Here is a 10696-nt window from a genome sequence, read left to right on the forward strand (position 1 = left end):
TTTGGATGTTAACAGAATTCACGTGATATGTGCTATGATTGGCCAATGTTGGGGTCTGTTCACCACTTTAGTTGAGGGGCCACACACATGATGAAATCATGAGAAGCTAATGCTTAGTTAATGATGACTACTGTATTTGGATGTTAACAGAATTCACATACTATGTGCTGTGATTGGCCAATGTTGGGGTCTGTCCATTTACCTGCAGACTACTATGAAGAAGATATGAACATGAATGATAACTATTATCATATATAATGAAAAACTTTAGTTCTCACATTAATTGATAAAATGTTCTAGCCTGTATGCATGCATGAGGTAATATGGATTTTTGTATATTCCTTTAATAATTCAACTAGTCTTACATGCACGAAATAATGTTTTTTTTAATCATGTACCATAAGCATAGCTTTATCCACAATGGATAGTAAAGACCTTGTTTTTTGTGAACAAAGAAAACATCATGATCATGCGTAATAAATCATAAATCATGAAGATGTACTCACCTTACTTAATGTCTTAATTAAGGTGTTGTTCATCCATGAAGTCATGAATGAAAGACTTTGAACTCATGTTAGTTCCTGATAATTCATAAGATATTAATGCATGAAGTAATGCATAATTCACACATTCATTTATGCATGAATTCATGGTAATTCATGTACCCTTACCGTAAAGTGTTACCCTTTGATTGTATTTGTTTGAAAGAAGAAAGTCATATATACCTAGTATGGCTTGTAAATCATAGGGTAATTTTCATTTTTGAGTGAACTAACCCTTTAAGCCCAATTATACTTTGTTTTGTACTGAAGACAAAGATAAATTCAACAGAAATTTATCAAATGTATATGTATAAAGTGCTCATTACAGTATTGTGTTGTTAGCTTAGCAACATTGTGTTGCTGTGGAGAGTGTTTTAAATCATTCACTTACGAGATTTAATTTTATTTAGGATGCTCTTACTCAAGCTTGCGGAAGTCCTGGAGACGCGCAGACTGGATGCAAACAGGGCCCATTCAGTAAGATCTCAGCAGCAGATCCACTTTGTCAGACAAGGGGAAGAGAGCCAAAGCGGCAGGCTGAAGGAGCGGTCTCTCATGTCACCGGGAGGAGAGTGGAGCACGCCTTTAAGCCCAATTATACTTTGTTTTGTACTGAAGACAAAGATAAATTCAACAGAAATTTATCAAATGTATATGTATAAAGTGCTCATTACAGTATTGTGTTGTTAGCTTAGCAACATTGTGTTGCTGTGGAGAGTGTTTTAAATCATTCACTTACGAGATTTAATTTTATTTAGGATGCTCTTACTCAAGCTTGCGGAAGTCCTGGAGACGCGCAGACTGGATGCAAACAGGGCCCATTCAGTAACATCTCAGCAGCAGATCCACTTTGTCAGACAAGGGGAAGAGAGCCAAAGCGGCAGGCTGAAGGAGCGGTCTCTCTTGTCACCGGGAGGAGAGTGGAGCATGGCAGCTGATCTCGACCGCCAGCTGAGGTTCCCGGTTGAGATCACCATAACCTCTTTACGGCCTGACATTGTCTTCTGGTTCACCCTTTCAAAAACAGTCATCATGGTCGAATTGACCGTCCCATGGGAGGAGGGGCTGGAGGCTGCCTTTGAGCGGAAAAAGGAGAGGTACATGGAGCTGGCTGCTGCGTGCTCCCAAGCCGGGTGGAGTGCTCTTGCCTTCCCAGTAGAAATTGGCTGCAGAGCCTACATCGGAGCATCTACCCAGCGGCTCTTGAAGTCTCTGGGCACCACCGGCCGTGAACAAAAGAGAGCACTCAAAAATCTGGCAGAGGAGGCAGAAAGAGGGAGTGGAGAGTGTTTTAAATCATTCACTTACGAGATTTAATTTTATTTAGGATGCTCTTACTCAAGCTTGCGGAAGTCCTGGAGACGCGCAGACTGGATGCAAACAGGGCCCATTCAGTAAGATCTCAGCAGCGGATCCACTTTGTCAGACAAGGGGAAGAGAGCCAAAGCGGCAGGCTGAAGGAGCGGTCTCTCTTGTCACCGGGAGGAGAGTGGAGCATGGCAGCTGATCTCGACCGCCAGCTGAGGTTCCCGGGTGAGATCAACATAACCTCTTTACAGCCTGACATTGTCCTCTGGTCCACCCTTTCAAAAGCAGTCATCATGGTCGAATTGACCGTCCCATGGGAGGAGGGGCTGGAGGCTGCCTTTGAGCGGAAAAAGGAGAGGTACATGGAGCTGGCTGCTGCGTGCTCCCAAGCCGGGTGGAGTGCTCTTGCCTTCCCAGTAGAAATTGGCTGCAGAGCCTACATCGGAGCATCTACCCAGCGGCTCTTGAAGTCTCTGGGCACCACCGGCCGTGAACAAAAGAGAGCACTCAAAAATCTGGCAGAGGAGGCAGAAAGGGAGTTTTTGGCTGTGGCTCCTTAGAAGGGACAGAACATGGGGCAATCAGGGATCCTAGGACCAGCTGCGGGGGGTGGCAGGGAGACGTCCCTGTCGCTGCTCCACCACCCTGAGATGTTCCGGGATTAAAGAGGCGGGATGGAAGATGGACCATTCAGAACAGACAACATATTTATGACTGGCATGGCAATGACTAATGATCAACGGATCCTGAGAGAATGCTGGTGCGGGTGGTCTAAGGTGACAACCCATCATGGTTTACGCATTCAGCAAGGGAAGGCTAATTGTGGTTGGAGCAGCCAGGTGCAAGCTTGCACTGCAACAGCAGGTCAGACAAGGAGGAATCAAAGCCAGGTTGAGCACCACAGTGCTGCTGATTCCAACTTTGTATCTGGTGAAAGTGAGAAAGAACAGCCCCCACAACAGGTGGTCAACCAATGGACAGCCATCAGCAACAGCATCATGAACATATAGCCACCTGCACACTCCCAAGTGTAACATCTAAGGAGCTGTCCCGCAGACCCAAAGTCAACTGGCTAAAAGCCAGCGACAAGGACGCATCGAGAAGGCAGTACCGCTTCCAAGTTAAACATGTTCGGACATGTCATCTATGATGAAGGTCGAACGAGAGGTTCGGAGCACTGTCCCAGAGGAGGTCTATTCCCAAACGAACTGGGAGACGGGAGAGGGAAATCTTACAGTTAGTAAAGGAGAGGCGCCTGTTGCGGAAGGCATGGAAGAAAGCCGAAGACAAAGAGAAGGAGGGCTTGAAGAACCTGTGGAATCAGATCCAGGCCAGACTTGCAGACTTGAGATGTGCTGAGAGGATCAGAAAACACAGAAACCGCAAGGAGAAAGCAAGGTTGAGTTTCCTTCGGGACCCTTTCAAGTTCGCCCGAGGCCTCCTGGAGGAGAAGAAATCTGGCAAGCTGCATACTACCCAGCAGGAGCTTGAGGTTTTTATCAAATCCCAGATCAGCGATAGCCAGAAGGAATCCCCACTAAGATCCCCAGGGTATATACCACAGCTGCCTGAGCCCACCTCGCAATTTGACACCTCTCCTCCCAAATGGTCTGAGGTCAAGAAGATCGTGGAGCAAACAAGAGCAGCATCAGCACCCGGACCGAACGGCGTAACCTATCGGGTATATAAGAATTGCCCTTTGCTCTTGAAGCACTTGTGGAAGCTGATGGGAATGGCCTGGAAAGTGCAATCCATCCCTGTAGATTGGAGCAAAGCAGTTACCACCTTTATTCCAAAGGAAAAAGACTCCAGCAGCATCAACCAGTTCAGAGGCATTGCCCTGTTAAATGTAGAGGGAAAGATACTATTTTCAGTTCTGGCAAAACGCCTAACCAGCTACCTCTTGGCAAATAATCACATTGATACCAGTTGCCAGAAGGCAGGAGTCCCAGGCTTCCCTGGCTGCGTGGAGCACTCAGCTATGATCTGGGACCAAATCCAGACAGCCAAGAGGAATAGATCAGATCTGCACGTAGTCTGGTTGGACCTTGAGAATGCCTACGGGTCAGTTCCCCACCAACTAATCTCCTTTGCACTAAATTTTTTATATGTGCCACTGCCCATTCAGACCATAGTGACCAAGTACTTTAACACCTTCCAAGTTTGCTACACAACCCAAGAGATCTCGACAGGTTGGTACCCACTGGAGAGGGGCATAGCGATGGGATGTTCCATCTCCCCCATCCTTTTTACTGCCGCATTCGAGATCATCTTGATCGGTGGCAGGCAGATGGTCTGAGGAGTCAGGGCCCACTCAGGCCACAGGCTTCCAGCCATAAGAAGTTACATGGACGATGTCACCACCCTTCTCCAGACAGCTGCATGCACGTCCAGACTCCTCCGAAGGCTGGAGGACCTGCTAGCATGGGCTCGGATGAGGATAAAGCCAGCTAAGTCCTGAAGCCTTTCAATTCGCAAGGGAGCTAGGAATGATAATATCTGCTTCTCAGTGAGCGGTGAGAAAATTCCTCTTCTTTTGCACCAACCTGTCTGAAGACTAGGAAAACTCTACACGGCTGATGTATCTGACAGGCACATGGCTGACACTGTGATATCCCAGCTCATAGATGGGCTGAACAAGATCTACCAAAGCTGCCTCCCAGGGAAATTCAAGGTTTGGTGTTACCAGTTTACTCTGTACAGGCGTCTTATGTGGCCTCTGAAGCTGTGCGACATTACCTTAACAACCGTCCTGAAAATGGACAGGATGGCAAATAGCTACATCAAGAAATGGCTTGGCCTCCCACGCAGCCTTTCCAATGTGGTACAGTTTGGGAGAAACATCTTCGAACTCCCACTAAAAGCCATCAGTTTGGGCTACAAGCAGGAGAAGGTGTGGCTGCTTTTTGAGTTAAGAGACTCACCCGACCTTCTTGTGAGAAACACTAAAGCCCAGATCCGCACAGGGCGCAAGTGGAGCGTGACGCAGACAGTGGAACAGGCCAACAACAGACTACAGCATCAGGAGATTGTTGGGTTCTCGCAGCCAGGAAGGACATGGCTTGGATGGGGATCTGCACCTAAAATGTGGTCCAAAGCATCCACAAAGGAAAGGAAAGATCTGGTGATCACAGAAGTGTCAAAGATGGAGGGGGAGTGTTACAAGGTCAGAGCTGTGTGGCTACACCAGCAAGGCAGATGGACAACCTGGGAAGCGATCAATAGGAACATCACGTGGGCTGATATGTGGAAGATTCCCCAAGCAAGGCTTAGCTTTCTCATAAGGGCCACGTACAATATGCTTCCCAGCCCACAGAACCTACAATTGTGGTATGGATCGGTAGAGAACTGTCATCTCTTCTCCTCCCAGAATCCAAGTCTACAGCACATCCTTTCTGGGTGCAAGGCAGCACTGATCCAGGGCCACTACAGATGGCGCCCCGACCAAGTCTTGCGCAAGCTTGCGGAAGTCCTGGAGACGCGCAGACTGGAAGCAAACAGGGCCCATTCCAGCGGATCCACTTTGTCAGACAAGGGGAAGAGAGCCAAAGCGGCAGGCTGAAGGAGCGGTCTCTCTTGTCACCGGGAGGAGAGTGGAGCATGGCAGCTGATCTCGACCGCCAGATGAGGTTCCCGGCTGAGATCAGCCTAACGCCAAAGCGGCAGGCTGAAGGAGCGGTCTCTCTTGTCACCGGGAGGAGAGTGGAGCATGGCAGCTGATCTCGACCGCCAGTTGAGGTTCCCGGTTGAGATCACCATAACCTCTTTACGGCCTGACATTGTCCTCTGGTCCACCCTTTCAAAAACAGTCATCATGGTCGAATTGGCCGTCCCATGGGAGGAGGGGCTGGAGGCAGCCTTTGAGCGGAAAAAGGAGAGATACATGGAGCTGGCTGCTGCGTGCACCCAAGTCGGGTGGAGGGCTCTTACCTTCCCAGTAGAAATCGGCTGCAGAGGCTACATCGGAGAATCTACCCAGCGGCTCTTGAAGTCTATGGGCACCACCGGCCGTGAACAAAAGAGAGCACTCAAAAATCTTGCAGAGGAGGCAGAAAGAGGGAGTTTTTGGCTGTGGCTCCTTTCAAGGGACAGAACATGGGGCAAACAGGGATCCTAGGACCAGCTGCGGGGGGAGGCAGGGAGACGTCCCTGTCGCTGCTCCACCACCTTGAGATGTTCCGGGATTAAAGGGGCGAAACATCAGTGAAGGGTGGCTCCCGGCTGATGACTCCTCAGCTGCTCCAACGGCACCGGCGGAGGTGCTTCTGGCAGTGATGCCTAGCAGGTAGGCATACCTGTGCTGATAACACTGTCTTAGAAGGTAACAAGATTTGGACTGAATTGAGTATTATGCTAGCAAAAACAAAGTTATTAGTTTGATTCATATTAAAAATTTGATACTATTTATACTGCTGCTTAAAAAAATGCATCTGGCAAATATATTTCCGTGGGTTGTGAAGAAGGATGAAGAAGTGGTTTATCACATGATGGACAGTCAAAAATCGATTAAAAAATAAAATAGTAAGAGTGTCATAAATAAATCACCAAGATTTTGAAAGCACCAATTCAGAGAAATGTCTGTTTAAAATAATCTGACAGATTCTCTGAAAGAGCCAAGATTTGATTGCTGGAATGCTAGCCCGTGAGCACCGTGTTTTTTCAGTGTGCAGTTGAATTAGCCTTTAATAAATCTGCAGTCATTTCTGTGTGCCTGGAGCTGTTCTGTTGATGAGGCTCAAGCAGGGACTCGGTTGGCAGGTACAGCAACGATTCTGAAGAGACAGATGACATTTTTTTTCCAACCCACAATTATGAGACCCCTGCTGTGCTCTGACCCTTCAAGACTGATTCAGAGACATCAGCTTCCTGCTCAGACTGAAACATTTGAACAGGGTTTATAGGAACTGGATACTACAATTTATCTTAATAAGGCCCCAAAAATGTACATAGTATTTTTTTTTTTACTTTATCCATCTATCTATCTATCTATCTATCTATCTATCTATCTATCTATCTCCGTGAACAAAAGAGAGCACTCAAAAATCTGGCAGAGGAGGCAGAAAGAGGGAGTTTTTGGCTGTGGCTCCTTTCAAGGGACAGAACATGGGGCAAACAGGGATCCTAGGACCAGCTGCGGGGGGAGGCAGGGAGACGTCCCTGTCGCTGCTCCACCACCTTGAGATGTTCCGGGATTAAAGGGGCGAAACATCAGTGAAGGGTGGCTCCCGGCTGATGACTCCTCAGCTGCTCCAACGGCACCGGCGGAGGTGCTTCTGGCAGTGATGCCTAGCAGGTAGGCATACCTGTGCTGATAACACTGTCTTAGAAGGTAACAAGATTTGGACTGAATTGAGTATTATGCTAGCAAAAACAAAGTTATTAGTTTGATTCATATTAAAAATTTGATACTATTTATACTGCTGCTTAAAAAAATGCATCTGGCAAATATATTTCCGTGGGTTGTGAAGAAGGATGAAGAAGTGGTTTATCACATGATGGACAGTCAAAAATCGATTAAAAAATAAAATAGTAAGAGTGTCATAAATAAATCACCAAGATTTTGAAAGCACCAATTCAGAGAAATGTCTGTTTAAAATAATCTGACAGATTCTCTGAAAGAGCCAAGATTTGATTGCTGGAATGCTAGCCCGTGAGCACCGTGTTTTTTCAGTGTGCAGTTGAATTAGCCTTTAATAAATCTGCAGTCATTTCTGTGTGCCTTGAGCTGTTCTGTTGATGAGGCTCAAGCAGGGACTCGGTTGGCAGGTACAGCAACGATTCTGAAGAGACAGATGACATTTTTTTTCCAACCCACAATTATGAGACCCCTGCTGTGCTCTGACCCTTCAAGACTGATTCAGAGACATCAGCTTCCTGCTCAGACTGAAACATTTGAACAGGGTTTATAGGAACTGGATACTACAATTTATCTTAATAAGGCCCCAAAAATGTACATAGTATTTTTTTTTTTACTTTATCCATCTATCTATCTATCTATCTATCTATCTATCTATCTATCTATCTATCTATCTGTCTATCTGTCTGTCTGTCTATATTTTTTTTAATCTCGACATCAGTTAACATAGGAAATATATACAAACTTGGTGGGTGTGTGTTTGTGTGTGAATTTTCAAATTATTATTTTTTCAAGTTTAGTTTGCTTACTTAAAGCCAACTTCAAAAGACCTTAATGTTTATTGTGATGTATTTTTATGAATAATAATACTACTAATAAAAATAATAATAATAAATTGCACAATTTCTGCAATAAGTAAAGCTAGTCAGTATGAATACTGCACAAAACAAAAAGCTAAATAATATTGAAAATATAAATTAAAAATGCTATATTAAGGAAAGAAAGAAAGAAAGAAAGAAAGAAAAAAATAAATGTTGTATGTTACAATGTGATGATTGTATATGAATTTGTATGAAAATATAAAATATCTAGGAAAAAAAAAAGCATGAAGGTCTATATTTAACTATTGGTTGGGTGCAAACCGATAGGATAAAAATATGCTAATGAGATACTAATGAGATGCTCATTCAACTAATGGCTTAATTATAATTGTCCCTGCATAATAAACTGAGATAAGATGAAGTTTGATTACCAATTTTATGACTTAGACACCAACAAATCAGTAGCTTGCATGAACAAAATTCTACAGTAGTTTTGTAAGCAAGAATGTGAGGGTATTAATATATGATTCATGTCAAATATTACTTAAAACCCCCTGCTTGCCTGTATGCAGAGCTTCAAACAGAGCAGAATAATTTTTCTCCATAGAGTTTGTTTATCTCTGAGCTCCACTGGTCAAATCTGATAAAAACAAACTGATGGAATGATTAGTTAGCCAGTATTTTTCCTTTCATATTTCAAACAGCCAGCCAGCCCCTTTCATTTATCTACGATGAATGACAACATTAAAGAGAAACCGACAGAGTTAGTTATCAAGCACCTACCTTGAAGGGAGACATCTGTTGAGTTTATTTAGAAGGCATAAAATATGAGCAAAGCCCTGTGTGTCACATACTCAGAGGGAGATCAAGGTTTGAGCTCAGCTGCTCAATGCAGGAGCTCAGGAACTCAAATCTGTTTTATTGTTGCAATGCCTCAAAAGACAACAGATGTCAATGGTGGGATAAATTTAAACAAGAGCTAGAATAGTTCAACCTTTACGTTGGCTTGCATAATCATAATTGCGAGAAAACTTTTCTTTCATGTAAACTTTCAGTTTACATTCTTACACTCGGAAATTGTTAATTGTTTCTATGGCATTGTTCATAATGCCAAAATGGATCCATGTGTGGAGAAAAAAATAGGATAGATGATGATGCAATGAAATCAGACTTGTGACAAAATGATTAAGAACTGTGAGTAAAGCAGCAATAATCCTTTTTTGTGTATACATTAATTCATCTCTATATGAAGAGTTCAGATGCAAAAGCCTCTAAATTCCATTTGAAATTTTCTTCTAATATGATAATTTTTATTAGGCTCCTATGTACAGTTTCAGTAATTTTATTTTAAAGGCAATGACTAGGTTATATTCATTGTGATTAAAGTGAAATAACTGAACATAAACATAGGAGCCTGAGAAAAATGCTAATTTTAGAGGAATTTTAAACGGCACTTAGAGGCTTTTGCATCTGCATCTTCATATTTTTATATATATAGTTTATATATATACGTAAGTACTTTAATTTAGTTTTTAAAAGTATGCTAACGTATTTTTCACAAAGTTATGCCATTTTAGTGTTTTCACATGACGTCACAGTGGTGATGCGGTGATGTGAGAGATGCTGGAGATTTATAACGTTTTACAAGTTGGTGACTTCCATGACTTACGTGGTCCTAAACTATGCCAGAAATATTAATGTGACGTATGACTGATACGTGATCTATCAATTACTACACCAGGGGTGTTTAGACTCGGTCTTGGAGGGCCAAGATCCTGCAGAGTTTAACTCTAACTTGCCTCAACATACCTGCTTGGAAGTTTCTAGTATGCCTAGTAAGACCTTGATTAGCTGGTTTAGGTGTATTTAATTGGGGTTGGAGCTAAATTTTGCAGAACAGTGGACCTCCAGGACTGAGTTTGGATACTCCTGAACTAGACAGTATTTTAAGGCTTGTTGTGCACTCACGACAGGAAGGTAAACTCAGAAAAAATAAATAAAAATCATCCAGCATTGTGTGTTAAGACAAAGTAACATATTCAATCCAGTACTAAATACCAGTAAAATATGCACTTTTCCATTACATTTTATTCTAAAATCTTGATGTTTTAAACAAAAATGTGTTATTGTGTACTATAGAGTATTGTATCATTAGCTTAGCAATATGCTAACATAAAAAAAAATATTGGAATCAACTGTAAGCATACACTTCAGGCAAGGAGCGCTATTTGTGTGATGCACATGAGCATCTCATTTATGAGGTTTCACAGTGTCTTAGAATGTATCCACCTATAGGCAGCTGACAGTGAGGCAGCTCACTGTGTTTTGGAGCAAAGCTAATGTCTCCCCCTATTGTCATTTCTTTATAAACCCCTCATGCCATATCTTTATCTTTGAGTTGTTTGTTACATTTTAGTGGTCTGGCACCAGAGTGTAGATAAACGTCGTAAACAGATCTTTACGAATGAATAAATTCACCTCCAAAGGCATTGTGCCACCGGCAGACGTTAATAAACTGATTCATGGTGTAATGCACTCTCTTGGGTGCAGCTGTAGCCCTTTTATGCTGGCTGTTTATGTGCACTGTTATTTCATAGAGTCAGCTGAAAAGGGCTATCCGCAGGCAGATGATAAATTATGTTTTTCACACTCTAATTTATAGAGGTGGG

The 10696-nt window shown here is 43.3% G+C and overlaps 1 protein-coding gene across 1 annotated transcript; it reads left to right on the forward strand.

Moving 5' to 3' along the window:
• Positions 1-2639: 2639 nt before the first annotated feature.
• Positions 2640-4149, forward strand: LOC107739136 (uncharacterized). Its single transcript, XM_016551148.1, has 2 exons — positions 2640-2812; positions 3006-4149. Exons 1-2 carry the CDS (start codon positions 2640-2642, stop codon positions 4147-4149), a joined length of 1317 nt encoding a protein of 438 aa, XP_016406634.1.
• Positions 4150-10696: the final 6547 nt, after the last annotated feature.

The sequence above is a fragment of the Sinocyclocheilus rhinocerous genome, unplaced genomic scaffold (assembly GCF_001515625.1).
Source record: "Sinocyclocheilus rhinocerous isolate Xijiao unplaced genomic scaffold, SAMN03320098_v1.1 scaffold914, whole genome shotgun sequence".
NCBI lineage: Eukaryota > Metazoa > Chordata > Actinopteri > Cypriniformes > Cyprinidae > Sinocyclocheilus > Sinocyclocheilus rhinocerous.